This window comes from Pelobates fuscus, chromosome 8 (genome assembly GCF_036172605.1).
Source record: "Pelobates fuscus isolate aPelFus1 chromosome 8, aPelFus1.pri, whole genome shotgun sequence".
Lineage (NCBI taxonomy): Eukaryota > Metazoa > Chordata > Amphibia > Anura > Pelobatidae > Pelobates > Pelobates fuscus.
In genome coordinates, this window is record NC_086324.1 from 111004347 (window position 1) to 111020257 (window position 15911).

General features: G+C 40.7%; 1 protein-coding gene across 1 annotated transcript in view; it reads right to left on the reverse strand.

Moving 5' to 3' along the window:
- Positions 1-15644, reverse strand: part of PMM2 (phosphomannomutase 2) — a 366613-nt gene extending 350969 nt beyond the window's left edge. The window contains exon 1 of the mRNA XM_063428823.1: positions 15526-15644. Coding sequence (XP_063284893.1) covers positions 15526-15588 — 63 coding nt within the window. The 5' untranslated portion in view covers positions 15589-15644. The remainder of the gene's footprint in view (positions 1-15525) is intronic.
- Positions 15645-15911: the final 267 nt, after the last annotated feature.

Genomic DNA, 15911 nt, shown 5'->3' on the forward strand with positions numbered 1-15911 from the left:
CATTATCGTACAACACCATTAAATTGTATATCACAGGTATTCAACACCACATACTCACTACTTGGCCTAACAAACAACGCTTTCTATCCTCCTACCAAGTTAAGGCTATTCTTAAAAGGTATCAAAGACTCCACTCCTATACCCGCACCAGCTAGACTACCTATCCACGATCTATTATTCCAGGCACTATCAAATCTACTAGACACCTCACCATTCGAAAGCCATACCAATTGTGTTATAAAAACAGCTATCTGGCGTTTTACGGTTTTCTGCGGCCCAGAGAATTCACCACCACTAGCGTTAACTCGCCCACCTTCATCACAAGATCCGATCTGGTAAAGGTTCACGATCACTATCAACTACCCCTACACCATACCAAAACTAGCGCCAAAGGTCAGACGGTCATTATACCCTATTACCCCACTAGTAATACCTGGTGTCCGGTGGAAGTTTTCGACACTCTTCTGGCTTTCTGTAATATGGCTCCGACACAACCACTCCTATCCTTGCACGGTAATAAACTCACTACGAGCAAATTCATGATGTATGTTAGGATATTGTTGATCCGGTTAGGTTTGAACCCAGCCAGCTAATCTGGACACTCTTTCCGCATAGGAGCCACAACTACCGCTTCAAAGAAGAATATACCAGCTCACATTATCAAGATATTAGGCCGATGGTAATCCACAGCATACACCCGATACATCCCTTAGCCTGTACAAGAAGTACGCCTGGAATTCAAAACCATGAATATGTAATGTGTATTGTTGGGTTATAGAACGAATAAATGGTTATATCTTTTTGCCCTCTTTTATTTCAGGCCTACTTCCTCGTCAGTTCCGGCACTTCGCAACTGACATTTCCATTCTATGTTTGTCTTATGTCAAAAATACTACGGCTTATGCCATGACCACAAATGGAAGGCATGGCCTGAAGTTGTGGGAGGGGCTTGGTTCCCCTTCTTAAGGAGCACCAACCCTTGCCTCATTACCTGTTAGGTCTGGCGAATTGTCCCACCCACCACACCGCTTTTATAAGCATTCTATAAGGTAGGCCCTCTTTTATTTCAGGCCTACTTCCTCGTCAGTTCCGGCACTCCACAACTGACATTTCCATTCTGTTTGTCTTATGTCAATAATACTACGGCTTATGCCATGACCACAAATATATATATATATATATACACACACACACACACACACACACACACACACACATACATATATATACATACATACACACACACACACATATATCTTATTGAACATGTACCCGGAACCCCAGGGAAAAGGGAAGGCTATATTGATTTTTTTTTTCCCTCAAACCAAATCAAGTTCTATAAGTTGGCTATTCATCTCATCGTTTTCCCCTTTTTTTTCTCCTGTATTCTTACAAAGTTGTTCTGAACTGTCCTTCCACATATTTTCCATATTTTAGAGAACGTTTGAAGAGTATTATATGCTGAATGTGATATATATTACATTTGACTAATAAGGTATATATTATCCTTGATTAGATCTTTTGATGGCGTTGTTATAGAATTATTAAAAACCCTTATTAAATTTCCCATTAACTCCATTAACTTCATTATATGACAGATTTTCCTAACAGCATTTAGAATATTAGAAAGAGAATGTATTTTCTAGAAGGATATGAGTAACACCGGAATTGTCAAGTTCCTGTAATATGAAACATTGTATGCCATAGTTAGATCATGCGAACTGTACTAATGAAATGTCCATTCACTAAAAAGCCTTGAACCTGACCTCGAATCTAACAGCACTAACTACTCAAAATGGCGCCTAAAGCCCCCCTCCCATCGAGTGAAGCCTCGTGCTAGCAAGATGGCGTCTGAGCCATCGTGTCCACTCCCGTGTCCAAGATGACGCCACCTCTCGGTGGGAGGACATTTAGCCGGCCACTTAGTACTTAAGCCAATTAATAATATTGATGGGTGGGTATTGACATAGCCACTTAACACCTAACCCAATTAATGATGTTTATTTGTTGTTATCTTGATATTCTATGATGATGTAATATTGCTCTTATAAGGGTCTGCGAGCCCGCTTTTTAACCAGATGCCATTAAATTTTCTCAAAGTTCTTTTAACCTGAACTCCGTGTGTCAGTGTGAATTTACTTCTGCGTATACGCAATTTAATCATCTCAAATTTGGACAGGAACAGATAGTCATTCAAACTTATTTGTTTGCTTAAAAGAATCTATATCAGCGTTGTTCCTCATTTCTAGTGATATTAATTTTTAATGCTAAGAAAAAAAAAACTACTACTTCAATCATAAAAAAGTAGTTTGATATTTATATTGTTTCGATTAGATCATAAAGTTCCTTCCATACTTTTATTATATGAGGACAACCCCACCACATATGCAGAAAGGTTCCTTCTTCTCCGCAATTTCTCCAGCAGTTATGTGACGTTTCTTGGATACATGTGAGCTAGGCGTTTTGGGGTGAGATGCCAACGAGTTACTAGTTTAAAAGTTAATTCTATATGATGTGTACATCTTGATATCTTAGCTGGAAAATTTTGAATAGATGTTCATTCCTCTTCTGAAAACAATTTCCTTTCTTCAGCTAAATATACAGTGCCTTGCAAAAGTATTCACCCCCTTGACTTTTTACCTATTTTGTTACATTACAGCCTTAAGTTCCATGTTTTATTAATCTGAATTTTATGTGGTGGATCAGAACACAATAGTCTAAGTTGGTGAAGTGAAATGAGAAAAATATATACATAAAAATAGAAAACAGAAAATTGGCATGTGCGTATGTATTCACCCACTTTGTTATGAAGCCCATAAAAAGCAACTGGTAATGCAACCAATTACCTTCAGAAGTCACATAATTAGTGAAATGATGTCCACCTGTGTGCAATTTAAGTGTCACATGATCTGTCATTACATATATATACACACACACACACACACACACACCTTTTTTTGAAAGGCACCAGAGGCTGCAACACCGAAGCAAGAGGCACCACTAACCAAACACTGCTATGAAGACTAAGGGACTCTCCAAACAAGTTAGGGACAATGTTGTTGAAAAGTACAAATCAGGGTTAGGTTATAAAATAATATCCAAATCTTTGATGGACCCCAGGCGCACCATCAAATCCATCATAACCAAATGGAAAGAACATGGCACAACAGCAAACCTGACGAGACGGCCACCCACCAAAACTCACAGACCTGGCAAGGAGGGCATTAATCAGAGAGGCAGCACAGAGACCTAAGGTAACCCTGGAGGAGCTGCAGAGTTCCACAGCAGAAACTGCAGTATCTGTACATAGGACGACAATAAGCCGTATGCTCCACAGAGTTGGGCTTTATGACAGAGGCCAGAAGAAAGCCATAACTTTCAGCAAAAAACAAAATGGCACGTTTTGAGTTTGTGAAAAGGCATGTGGGAGACTCCCAAAATGTATGGAGGAAGGTGCTCTGGTTTGATGAGACTAAAATTGAACTTTTCAGCCATCAAAGAAAACGCTATGTCTGGCGCAAACCCAACATATCACATCACCCAAAGAACACCATCCCCACAGTGAAACATAGTGGTGTCAGCATCATGCTGTGGGGATGTTTTTCAGCAGCCGGGACTGGGAAACTAGTCAGAGTTGAGGGAAAGATGGATGGTGCTTGTTACGGTTGTCTCCAGGCTAGCTGAAAGTTGGACCGTAGAAAGGATGCTCCCAGCACTCACCAAAGTACCATCAGCACCATAGACACCATAAGTACTGCAGACTCCGCGAACCGCCGCTCCTGGGTTGGGATCTCGCCATCTGCTATCCACCCTGGACCACCCACGTGGACCTTGTGGTACACAGGGTTACAACAGCCAATCAACATATTACAGTACAGTCAGACACTCCCAGCTCAGGCACACAAACCCTCCCCTCTGCCTGTGATATTAATACTGAACACAATGGGCTAAGCTAATAATCACAGACAGAAAATATACAGTTTTAAACAATATTCATAACTTCAAAACTATACATGCAATTTCCATAAAAGTTATATTTCCCAAACCAGCATAATCAGTGAACAAACATATTCAAAAATCATCCGAATTGGCCCAGTGGTTCGAAAGATAGTTGGAAGTCATATTTGAGCATGGCCTCCATGCCAAAAACAGTTCCACAGATTTAGGCTGTGCAGCCGGTCTATCTTCTCCTCTATCCTGGAGATAATTGTCTTAAGTGGGTGTGGTAAGCCAATTATATCCAAGTCCAAAAACAACATAAAAATACATAACTCATAATACAATGTTTAACCTATATGTCCAACATATGCCCAGATAGCTTGGATCTGAGAGCTCAATATGTCCGAAAAGCGCTCAGATCTCACAAATACAGTTGGATCGCCATGGGCTTAAACAATAGCAAGGGCTGATGAGAGATTGAGGAGGGACAAAGCAGCCAATTTCAACTGGTCTGGCAGTGTCCCTGGGACAACGCCCTGCTTGAGAACAATGAGACAGGAAAAAAGGGGGAGGGGAAGAGGCACATTATCCCATGGACTTAAAGGGGCAGAAAGAGTGTTTTAAAAATCCAAAAGGCCCAAATAGACTTTTTAAATGGCAATACACCACAGGGCCATAGTCACAGGGCAAGAAGCTGGCAAGCAGGCCTCTCCAAAAGACAGTGGCAAAGGGTACTTTGTCACAGTGCTAAATACAAAGATATTCTTGAGCACCACTCTGTGCGTGATTTGAGGCTGCCTGTGCGTGATTGGAGGTTCACCTTCCAGCAGGACAATGACCCCAAACACACTGCTAAAGCAACACTTAAGTGATTTACAGGGAAACATGTAAATGTGTTGGAATGGCCTAGTCAAAGCCCAGACCTCAATCCAATAGAAAATCTGTGGTCAGACTTAAAGATTGCTGTTCACAAGCGCAAACCATCCAACTTTAAGGAGCTGAAGCAGTTTTGTAAGGAGGAATGGGCAAAAATCCCAGTGGTAAGATGTGGCAAGCTTATAGAGACTTATCCAAAGCGACTTGGAGCTGTGATTGCCGCAAAAGGTGGCTCTTGGGGTGAATAGTTATGCACATTGACTTTTTCTGTTTAAGTAAAAAAAAATTAAAATGATTCAAATCCTCAAACAATCCATGTTAAATCCAGGTTGTGAGGCAACAAAACATGAAAAATGCCAAGGGGGATGAATACCGTATATACTCGAGTATAATCCGAGTTTTTCAGCACATTTTTTGTGCTGAAAAACCCCAACTCGGCTTATACTCGAGTCAATGTCTGTATTATGGCAATTTACATTGCCAGAATACAGACAATGGGGCTGTGGGGGCTGCAGAGATCTTACTTACCTCTCCTGCAGCTCCCTTCTCCTCCGCGGCGGTCCGTTCAGCACCTCGGTCAGCTCCCAGTGTAAATCTCGCGAGAGCCGCGGGGTCATAGTGCGGCTCTCGTGAGACTTACTCTGTGAGCTGACAGAGGGAGCTGCACGGACCAGCGCGGAGGAGAAGGGAGCTGACAGGAGCTGCAGGAGAGGTAAGTGCTCCCTGCCAGGCCCCCTTCTCCCCCCACTGAACTACCAATGCCACTGGACCACCAGGGAGCTAGCAAGCAGGGAGGGGGGACGAAAATAAATAAATATAAATAATAAAATATTAAAAAAATAATAATAGTACAAATAAAATACAAAATAATAAAAAAAAATATTAAAATAATTAAAAAAATAATAATAAAATTGCCCACCCCCCACCAAGGCTCTGCAACACACACACTGCATTCATACACACATACACTCACACACACGCGCTGCACTCACACGCGCTGCACTCACACACACGCGCTGCACTCACACACACACACACTGCAAATAAATATTCAATTAATATATTTTTTTTAGGATCTAATTTTATTTAGAAATTTACCAGTAGCTGCTGCATTTCCCACCCTAGTCTTATACTCGAGTCAATAAGTTTTCCCAGTTTTTTGGGGTAAAATTAGGGCCTCGGCTTATATTCGGGTCGGCTTATACGGTACTTTTGCAAGGCACTGTATGTAAGAATTAATGGTCTGATAATAGATCGTAATGTCTCTCTCTCTTTTCGGGGTCTGCTTTAACAATTTTATCAGATTTTCTTTCTTGCTGTTCTATATCTATACATCCTGATTAAAGACAATGTCGTACTCTTAGATACGTATACAATTCTATGTTAGGAACTTGATATTTAATATGCATTTCTGAGAATGGAACAAAATTTTTTATTCATTATTTCTTCTGTTGCTATGCCTTTCTGCACCCATTCAGACAGATCTAAGTCTGGCATTATTGTTTGTAATCTAGAGCAAATCTATGCAAGGGTCTCAATAGAGGAAGGAGGTTGGAAAGGTGTCCATATCTTTATGCTATGTTTAATCTTGAGGTATATTACCATCAAAGGGAGACCAGAGGTATTGTGATAACCTTGCTCTTTCTAAACATGCATCTTCAGCAACTACGCACGCTAGTAAACCCCTTGGGGTATTATATTGTATACTTTGTAATAAAGAAGCCAAGTAATATTGTGTTATATTCGGGGTTCCCATCCCCCCATTTTCTCTAGGTTTATATAGTGTAGCTGGCAGATTTCTTGGTCTTTTGTACGCATGAATAAATTTAAACTATATTGTATCGCTCAGAAAAACCTGTGGGAATGGAAGTGTTAAAGGGACACTATAGTCACCAGAATGACTACAGCTTATTGTATTTGTTCTGGTGAGTAGAATCATGACCTTTAGGCTTTTTGCTGTAAACACTGCTTGTTTCAGAGAAAATGCAGTGTTTACATTACAGCCTAGTGATAATGTCACTAGCCACTCCTCAGATGGCTGTTAGAGATCCTTCCTGGGTCAATGCTGCCTAAAATGTATCCAACCATTTCAGTGTCTGCATGCAGAGGGTGGAGACACTGACACTCCTCATAGGGATTCATTGATTCAAATTCATCTCTATGAGGAGATGCTGATTGGCCAGGGCTGTGTTTGAATTGTGCTGGCTCTGCCCCTGATCTGCCTCTTTGTCGGTCTTAGCCAATCCTATGGGGAATCAGTGTGATTGGATCAGGCAGCTCTAAAGGAAACAGGGACAAAGCATGAAGCTGCAGACTTGAATACAAGTAAGGTTTTTACTATATTTAGGGAGGCATGAGGGGGGCAGGGGGGCTAGATGGTGGTTTTAACCCTATAGGGTCAGGAATAGATGTTTGTGTTCCTGACCCTATAGTGCTCTTTTAATGTTCAAAATAGATATAGAAGTTTTGGCAACACCATCATCTTTACTGCAGCATTGCGCCCATCCACGAAATTTCGTACTTCACCCATCTGTCTAATTCTATACGTATTTGCGCCCATACTATCTTTCAAATTGTTATTAGTTATTTTGGTCCACTCTCCAATCAAAATGTATAATTTTTTTTTTTTTTTTTTAATAGAGTTAAAGGAGTCTCAGGAATTTTGAGAGGTATTTTTTATTTTGTGATAGGTTACATCCCCATACTGTTTAAGTATATTTTGTATCTGTAGTAATGATTGTATAGGGTTAGAAATTGTAAAGGATATCATCCGCAAATAGCATTATCTTTTGTGGTTTTCAAGTATAGATATCAATGCCATGTATATTTGGATTACACCTTATTTTATATGCTTAAAGGTTCCAATTCTATTAAAATAGAAGAGGGGAGACATTTGGAACCCCTGTTTTGTTCCATTATTTATTTTAAAAAAATCTGACAAATAACCTGCTATGATCACTGTCTGCTGCTGTAGGGCCTAAATATAAAGCTAAAGTTGCTCTTATAAATACTGGTAGTATATTTCTCCAGAATTTGTGCCAAATATTGCCAATGTAGTTAGTTGAATGCCTTCTCTGCATCTAAAGAGAGGAGAAGGCATTCAATCTTATTTTCTTCAGAAAAGGACATTACATCTATTATTTTACTAGTGGCATTTGAGGCTTGGCGACCTTTTATAAACCCTTATTGATCTTTATTTACCAATTCTATTAGTAAGAGACATGTGTGTTGCCAATATTTTGGCATGTAACTTGTAATTGAAGTTTAAAAGCGATATTGGACGTAAATTGAAACATTAATTTGAGGGTTTTCCGGGTTTGGTTAGTGCCACAACATGTGCTTTCAGCATCTCTTGGCATTATTCCGGATTTCCTGATTTTATTAAATACGAGAAGTAGATGGAACTTTTTATTGTATAAAGAGGAAAACCCATCTGGCCATGGGGATTTTCCCTGTTGCATGCCTCTTATTGCTTCCATAAGTTATTTTTGGCCTATGGGTCTAAATAGAGTTTGAGATTGTATTCCATTAATCTTTGTTAATGATATAAATTGAAGATATTCTGGAATATTTTCCATGTTGGGATGGACTTTTCTGAACTTTTATTTAAATTATATAATGAGGTGTACAATTTTGCAGATATTTGCCATAAAATTTCCCCCCCTCTTTGTTCAATATATATGGTATAGATCTAGAGACTTGTTGTTTTCTTAATTTATTTGCCAATACCTGCTAGCCTTATTTCCATTGGCATAAAATTAAGCTTTTAATCTTGTTAAACAATATGCTTTTTTTTTAAGTTGGTATGAGTTAATTTTTTTATCTTAATGTTTTAATTTGTGCTAAGGTACTTTTATCTGGTATCTTTTTATGGAGGAGTTTTTCCAAATGCATTTATTGTGTTCTCATTTCTACCAATTATTTTTCTTTTTTGTTTAGATATATAGGAAGCATGTGATAAATCTTCCTCTTAGCCATAAGCTTTCTGGTGTGATTTCTTGATCTTTATTTAAAGTAAAATATTCCTGTATTGCTTCGTCTAACATATTTGTATCTGGACGTTGCAATAAACTATCATTGATTTTCTATCTAAACGCAGACTTTTTATATTTTGTTAATGTTAAATTTAATATCAGTGGGCTGTGGTCTGACCAAGCAATAGGTCCTCCTTTAATTTGCAGAGAACTGAATGAGCTATTAAAAAATATATAATAATAATCTACACGTGTATATTTATCATATGCATGTGAATAATAAGTGTAGTATCTTAATCCAGGATTGAAGACCTGCTATGCATCATACATTCCATATTTGTGCATCAGATTTCCAAATTTTCTACTTTTTTTTTTGCTGTTTTCTTAGCTAAAGAAGATTGGAAATCAGACGCATATATCACTGGGTCCATTAATAGATTGAAGTCTCCATAGACAATGCTCTTGGTTTTCCCTTCTAGTGATCATTTACGTCATAGGCTTTCCAGCATTGTAATGGGATCTTGAGGTGGTTGTGACGGAATGCTGGCACTCCGACTGAGTACCTCCGCCAATCGATGCTCCTAGTGCTTGCTGATGACTCCAACTGACACCATCAGCACTGAAGACCCCACTTCCAGCGATACAGCTGCGCCGGGGTCTCGCCGTCTCCACCCACCCTGGATCCACGACCAGGATCCAGCTCCCAGTGGGTGAAGCTCTCCTAAATCCGGAGAGCATAGCAGGAACACATCAAGCTATTGCAAGAGCTTACTCTGGGAGTAAGTGATTATAGCAATCCCCAGAGTGTAGGTATCCCTTCCCCCAAACATGAGCCAAGGCTTCAAGAAAGGTTCAAGATGATCTGATTTTAATGACCACACACTGGCTTTTATGTAAGTCCCCATGCAAGGGGACATCCCACAGGGTGGGATACAGTACAACCAATCACAGACAATACAAACAAAACACTCCCACAGTGACATCACAATCCCTCCTCTCTATCCTGGAGATAATTGGGAAGTAATCAAATTATCTCCCAGGACAGAGGCAAGACTCCATTAACCACATGGTTACAAAAAGACATAAAATTACACAATGTTACAATTACTACATAAAACATATACATGCAACATATCCCCAGATAGCTTAGATCTGAGTGCACATTATTATTGAATGGCGCTCAGATCACATACATACAATTCAATCACCATGGAGCCAAAGTCTTTTCCATAGTCTTTCGTTACACGAATAGGCTCCATGGCATAGCTATCTGGGGTAGCACTACTCACATACTGAAAGTCCCAAACACCCGGTAGAAATACCCAAATAAACCTTATTGCAGGGTAAAATACAGCTATCAGCACAGGGCCCATAGTCGGAAGGCAGGAGGCTAGCAATTAGTCCTCTCCAGGCACAAGTGGCGAAGGGCACTTCGTCACACATCTTCCCTTTGGGGGGGAAGACTAAACAGGTACCTGACCTTCTGCCGGTCAGCACCTAGGTTAGTCGGGCAGCCCACCCACAAAGAAAAATCAGCAGAGTAGCCCCCCCACAATAAACGGTACTGGCCTGTAGGTCCCAGGGTGTAGCGGGACCATTCAGCATACAGTAAATCCCCCCAATAACGAGACCACTGCTTGACCCTCAACACGGAGCCTTGTCTCGTTATTGGGGGGGGATTCACTGTATGCTGTTGGAGACTGATTGCCAGGAGTGTAAGCTGCTTGGGTGCTTTTCCTGTTCAGCTGCTAACAGCTATTCGTGAGGTTCCAGTTCGGGAGTTTGGAGTGCTACTTTGTATCCAGTTTGGGAGTTTGGTGTTCTGCAGTAGCTGTGCCTGTCTCTCAGAAAGGGGCATATCGCCTAAACGGATTTTAACCCCTTGTCTGCTGAAACGGTCCGTTACAGTGGTAAATAAAGATTTAGTATTGTTACATTTATCCAATATATATGACAGATTCGACAATATTAAAATGACCCTGTGGGTCTTCATGGTGTGATTGGATTTGAGCAGAAGCAGATCTTATTAAGATAGACTTATTTTTTTTTTATATTCAATGAGTGATACACAATTGGAAAGCTCTGATTTTTAAAGTACGGTACTTTTCATTTGGCAAAATGTGTTTCTTTGATACATATAATTGATGCCTTAGATTTTTCCATAGTTTCCCAGATAAGTCTACGTTGTTCTGGTGTATTTAAAGGTAACATTTTTAAAGCCATCTAGTTAGTCTGAATTTATTTCTATAAGGTTGAAATATTTAATCTCCCTCAATATGGTTTGATAATATTCAAAGAAATTTGTTAAAATAGGTCTGTCTGTGGAAACCTGTCACAGTGCTCACCGTGACATCCAAACGTGGTCACCCCAGAAGTGCCCAACAGGGGATTTGAACTCTGGACTTTTTCTGCCCTAGTCCTGCTGTCTTGCCTCTGGGCCACAATTCAGTTCTTGTTTCTGCCTCACCTTGTCGCCAGCACTGGGGGCTGGACACCTGTGGCTGCTCTTGTCTATCTAGCCCACCTGAAGCAGATCATTAATTAGCTGGGTATGCAAGCACTGCCTAGCCCTGGGAACTTTGTCAGTTCATCGACTCTTGTACACGTTTTTGGTTCCGGTTTCTGCGTATCCAGATCGTTAGCTCTCCAATTTTGTTCCCTGGCTCCTGAACTTTGCTCTTCTCATCGTTTTCTCTGACTTCCTCTCACTACGGCTTTTCAGGACTACTCTTCTGCTTGTCCTTGCCTGTACTTCGACTGAGTTATATCCCTGCACAGCCCCTGTGCATAGACTCACAGGCCAGGTAGATTCTTACCTGGTCACCTTGGTCTATGTTGTTTATTTGCAAGGGTGAGCGTATATCGTTGCATTCCGAACTCCACATCAGGTAAGGACCCTGACAAAACCTTTAACCCCTTAAGGACCAAACTTCTGGAATAAAAGGGGATCATGACGTGTCACACACGTCATGTGTCCTTAAGGGGTTAAACAACAGATTTTGAATTTTTTTCTTCTTATAATTTACAATATCTATTTTGGGTTGCATATCCTCTATCATATATAGTAATCATCTCATCTTCATCCTTTGCATAGTTATACTTTTTCCCCAGGTCCAAAATAAAAATAAATATATCTTATAAACAAATTTTCTGGGGTTTCATTTCTCCTGCTCTTGGTCAGTATACCTTTTTTAATGGGTATTTGCATTTAGCACTTTACTTACATTGTGGTTTTGGTACTATATACTGGTTTAGCACTATACTATGCACTTTCTCTCTGCTATAATGATGCCTTGTTGTATTTTCTATGCACGAATAAATACGCTTTATGTGCAAAACCGTGGTGGGCCTTGGGATCATTTCTTATTACACAAATGTTTTGAACAATATTGTTGTGACAGTATTTTTTTTTTTTTTTGAGCCCTAAATGCCACGCAGAAATCAATATTTAGTCCTCTATTCTTGCTGTTAAACAATTGGATCATTCTGGCTTTGAAAGTTTTTCTTTCTTGGGTATTTTTAAAACCCCCTTTCAGTACTTTTTTTTTTTAGGCCCTTTATTGAGTGGCCAGGCTGGGTAAAGTGGTGTCCCACAGGAGTGCAGTACGATTCTTCTTTGTGGTGTTTAAAGGAGTGAGTGCATATTCATTCTGCCATTTAATTATTGGGTGGTTTCTGCAATTTAGCATCCTAGGTGGCATTTGGTGCGTTGAATTATGTATACCACATTGCTGGATGTGCAGGAGAATGAACCTTCAATGCTGTAGATTTTATTGATGTGTGTGTGGCTGTGTTGTTTGCAGCGAGATTTTTTGCATTGACTGGTCTTGTTTTCTTTATTCTTCCCATCAGTGGGTAGCTTTGAATAATTTTTGTTGGAGGTTTGGTTGCTGTCTGAAGGCCAAAATGGGTGTTTCAGAGAAAATGTTTTTCAGAGTCTCGCCTTCTGTTCACATTGGTTGTAGGTCTTTAACCCCTTAAGGACCAAACTTCTGGAATAAAAGGGAATCATGACATGTCACGTGTCCTTAAGGGGTTAAAGCGGCACGGTCATGCCGAACTTACCTTTGTTTAATCAATTCCTCTTCTCTCCCTCTGTCAGGATCTGTTCTTCATGTCTGCTCTAGTTTTCTTTAAAACAGACAAAATTGGGACTGCTTTGTCTTATGGAGGTTTCCTACCCTTGACCAGCAAAGGAGCAAAGTGTGCTTCGTTTCACGTGATCAAAGCAATTTGCTCACAATTCTCACCTTTGATCCGTGATCTTGCGATGCTTCCTGTCAGTATTCCCGAATGTCCTGTCACTTGGACAGAACACCGGCGAAACTACTAACAGAATGAGAACAGTTTATCCATTCGTGTTAGGACACAATTCATGACTTTGTTCGGATCAGAATTTCATTCTCTGATCCTCTTTGTGCCTTAGCTGCATCTTGCAGCCGCTTAGTAGATAACTCCCTAATTCCCACGGTATCAGGGAGTTATCTGAGAAAAGGATGAAAGACTTAAATTGGTCTTTCAGACAAATTTACTAATACTAAGTAAAGACCGCCCCACACAAAAAAATAAATAAATCTAAATAACCTAAAATTAGTTAACCTACCCCCCTCACCCAAAAAGTAGTGAGGGGTGAACAAGATAACTAAATAAAACTTACCATTTGAGCTAGCAGCCAGCCGAAACGGTTGCATGATAGCAGAGCTCCTCACTAACGGCTACTAAAAAACAGTTTCTTGTCTGAACGGCGAACCGCATCCCGAGCCCAAAGATCTGCAAACGTTAAGGGGAGGAAGACGAAGAAGCCGAAGCCAGACAAGCCCAGATCGGGGCATGATATTGGTGACATATTCCGCCTGGCACAAGACGCACATGGGGCCAAAATGGCCGCCGACATGGCAGGATGCTCAGACTCCTCCGACGAACTAAGCCTGGATGAGTGCACCAGCGGAATGTTCGCCCCGCTAGCGCCACAACCTAAGCCTCAAAAAACGCCTGAACCGGTCACCACGGACACGTTGAGGACCATGCTGGGAGAGCTGCAACGGGTGCTTCAAGCCGATGTGGCCCAGCTCCGCAGGGAATTGACGGGCTTGGTCGCATAGGTGCTGTTGAGGCCTCCACGATCGGACCCAAGAGCTTACTGAACTGCAAAATGAAATACATGCACTCAAGAAGTACCAAGAGGCTACAGACCAACGATTTGCAGCCCTCGAGGACCATAGACGTCGTAAAAACCTCAAGATTCAAGGCGTCCCTGAGGACATACCAACAGAAGAGCTCCCACACCTGATTAGGAGGCTCACAGGAGCGTTGCTGAAACCACAGCAGGCCAAATCCATGAGCTTTGAGGCGATCTTCCGGATCCCTAAACCAAAGAGGGTCCCAGACACTGCCTCCAGGGACCTAGTGGTGAGGTTCCGATCGGGGATGGATAAAGCAGCGATACTCGCTGCCCTCAAAGGGAAGACTCCCTTCACCTTTAAAAACGCCAACCTTACCTTTAACGCAGACCTGTCAGGGGACACCCTGCAATGGCGCAGGTCTCTCCAAGCGATCACGACACTCCTGAGGCAAAACAACAGCCTACCGATGGCGCTCACCAAGGGCCCTACAGGTCCAGAAGAACGGACAAACCAACACGGTTACAGACCTGCAAGAGGCGGTACGGCTTCTACCAACTCTCGGCCTCTCAGAGAACTCCCTCATACCTGCAGCATCTCCTCATCAATAATGAATCAATAAATCTCTATTAGGAAAGTTCAGTGTCTGCATGTAGAGGGTGGAGACACTGAATGTTTGGATGCATTTTAGGCATCCATGACCCAGGAAGGATCTCTAACAACCATCTAAGGAGTGGCCAGTAAAGTGATCACTAGGCTGTAATGTAAAAACTGCATTGTCTCTGAAAAAGACAGTGTTTACAGCAAAGAGCCTGATGGTAATGATTATACTCACCAGAACAAATGCAATAAGCTGTAGTTGTTCTGGTGACTAGTGTCCCTTTAATATATATATTTATGGTTCCTGGCTTTAGGGGGCAGACCCTGGAAATGGTTAATGGTTTATTTTAGTTAAAAGTAATTTTTTAATTAGTTTTTATTATTATTAAAATGTTTAAATTGGAATTGTGAAATCCATAATAAAGGTTCATGGCCATTCTCCAAATGTTTCCGTTTCATCAAAACAAACCTATAGTAGGAAGAAGTTGTTTTGTGATTATATTATGAATCATTGAAAGAATGCAGCATTCAAACCCCATGAGATTTGACAGCATCACTGAGTAATTATTAGCCAGACAAGAACAAGAGTTCCAGGCTGACTAATGCCACATCTGTGCATATATTTTTGTTCTAGTCATTCACTGGCTGTGAGCAATCAGCGGAGGCTCTCAGCCAATGAATAAGAGGCAGGAGTTTCTACCTACCACCAAATGATGATTTGGCATGTTATTGTGCAAAGCTGCATGGTATTCTCAGTTTCATACAAGGTAAACAATTCAGAAAAATGGGAGTGCACACCAGTTAATGTTCAAGCTAACGGTGTTTGTTTAATGTCATTTATATTAGACTCCAAACGAAATAACGAATAGATATACATTTAGCTTTCAAATTGCAGTTAGTTTTCGAGAATCACTGCATAAGCTTTTACTATGACGAATATATTATAGCGAAATTGTTATAAAGGTCATTTATATAATTGTCATTTAAAGATTGTTTTGAAAATATCACCTTCGTACCTGTCTAGGAGTTGTTAATGTGCCATCCACATCAAACAAGCACAAAGTTACTGAATCAGCCATGACGAACACTACCGGTCAGCTCTTCCAACGTTACTATTTCCTTGTCATATGATTGCTGCGCATGCTTGATCTGCAACGTTTTGCTTTGACGCCATACTTGTATAAATAACTACATTTCCCATAAGCACTTGCAAAGTGTACTGCTTCATAGGAAAGAGAACGGCGATGTATTGATAAACTGATAATGTAGGTGTAGACGCAAGAAGGTGAAAGGGTGTTACCGAAGGTGATGTAATCCTTTTGTTACTTCAACGTATAAAGTTATTTAAAAATAAACGAGAGCACGAATTGTCAAGCGTATGTAGTTCTGTATGAGTGGTGTG